General features: G+C 46.6%; 1 protein-coding gene across 1 annotated transcript in view; it reads left to right on the forward strand.

The window, feature by feature from the left end:
• Nucleotides 1-1,156, forward strand: part of LOC102201708 (alpha-2-macroglobulin-like) — a gene marked incomplete at its 5' end in the record, with an annotated part of 4,779 nt that extends 3,623 nt beyond the window's left edge. Inside the window, one exon of the mRNA XM_005755729.1 lies at nucleotides 68-1,156. Within this exon, the coding sequence (XP_005755786.1) occupies nucleotides 68-337 (270 nt within the window). The remainder of the gene's footprint in view (nucleotides 1-67) is intronic.
• Nucleotides 1,157-1,162: the final 6 nt, after the last annotated feature.

A 1,162-nucleotide genomic window follows, 5' to 3' on the forward strand; every position in this document is an offset into this window, starting at 1 on the left:
GATGATAAGAGAAAAAGATCACCGCTATCACCCCACCAGGCTCATGTACAGATGTGTTTTCATGCAGGTATATAGTCAGCTGCCTGTGGAGAAGCTGTCTGGGTACTCCTATGATGTTGAGGACTCAGAGCCATATCCCTGCTACCCCTTGCCAGTGCCAGATATGGTAATAGATGCAGATTTGGAGACAGCAGCACCGCCAACAGCACCACCAGCACCGGCCATTGTGAGCGACAATCTGGGAGCACGGCGAGAAACGCGCTCGATCTACTATGGACCAGGCAGTCAGAAGAATGACGTCTACAGCATCTTTAAAGTAAAACATTTGTTCATCTAATCTGATGTCTGACTGAAACTACACAGTAATGTCTCCTATTAGCTGCAGAAGACATGATTCAAGATTCAAAGCGTTTGTTGTGATGTGTACAAAGAAAAGCATTTCTCTGTACGATGAAATACGTTCTCTGCTGTCCACACATGGATGCCGGATAATATGTACAAATAGAACTAGAACAGATAAATACAAATAGTATGAATAAATAAATGGAGACAAAAAATTGAAGTATTAAATAGATTTGTGTGCAAAAGAACTATGAGCTTAATATGCTGGTTTGATATGTGAGATGTGCAAAAATGATTATTACTGTTAGAATAGGTCAGCGGTTCAGGAGTCTGATAGCAGTGGGGAAGAAGGAGTTGTTGAGTCGAGATGTTCTGGATTTCACACTTCTGAACCTCCGCCCTGAGGGCAGAAGTGTAACCGGTCCGTGTTGGAAGTGTGTGGGGTCTTTGAGGATGGAGGCAGCTCTCCTCTGGACTCTGTGATGGTAGATGCTCTGCAGAGAGGGCAGCGGGGTCCTGGTGATCTTTGCAGTTATTATCACTCTCTGCAGGCGTTTGCGGTCCATAGCAGTAGTGCTGCCGTATCCAGGTGAGGTCCTCACTGATGTAGACGCCCAGGTATCTAAAGCTGCTCGCCCTCTCCACACCAATCGCTGCAGTATCGTCCGCAAACTTCAGTATGGTGTTATCCCTATTGGAGACGTACAGGGTGTAGAGGATGGGACTGAGGACACAACCCTGTGGAACGCCAGTGTTTGTAATAATGCTGGTCCTGTTGCCGATCCTGACCGACTCGGGCCTACCAGTCAAAAAGTCCTGT

This window comes from Pundamilia nyererei, unplaced genomic scaffold, assembly GCF_000239375.1.
Source record: "Pundamilia nyererei isolate P.nyererei 1_Seehausen unplaced genomic scaffold, PunNye1.0 scaffold02713, whole genome shotgun sequence".
NCBI lineage: Eukaryota > Metazoa > Chordata > Actinopteri > Cichliformes > Cichlidae > Pundamilia > Pundamilia nyererei.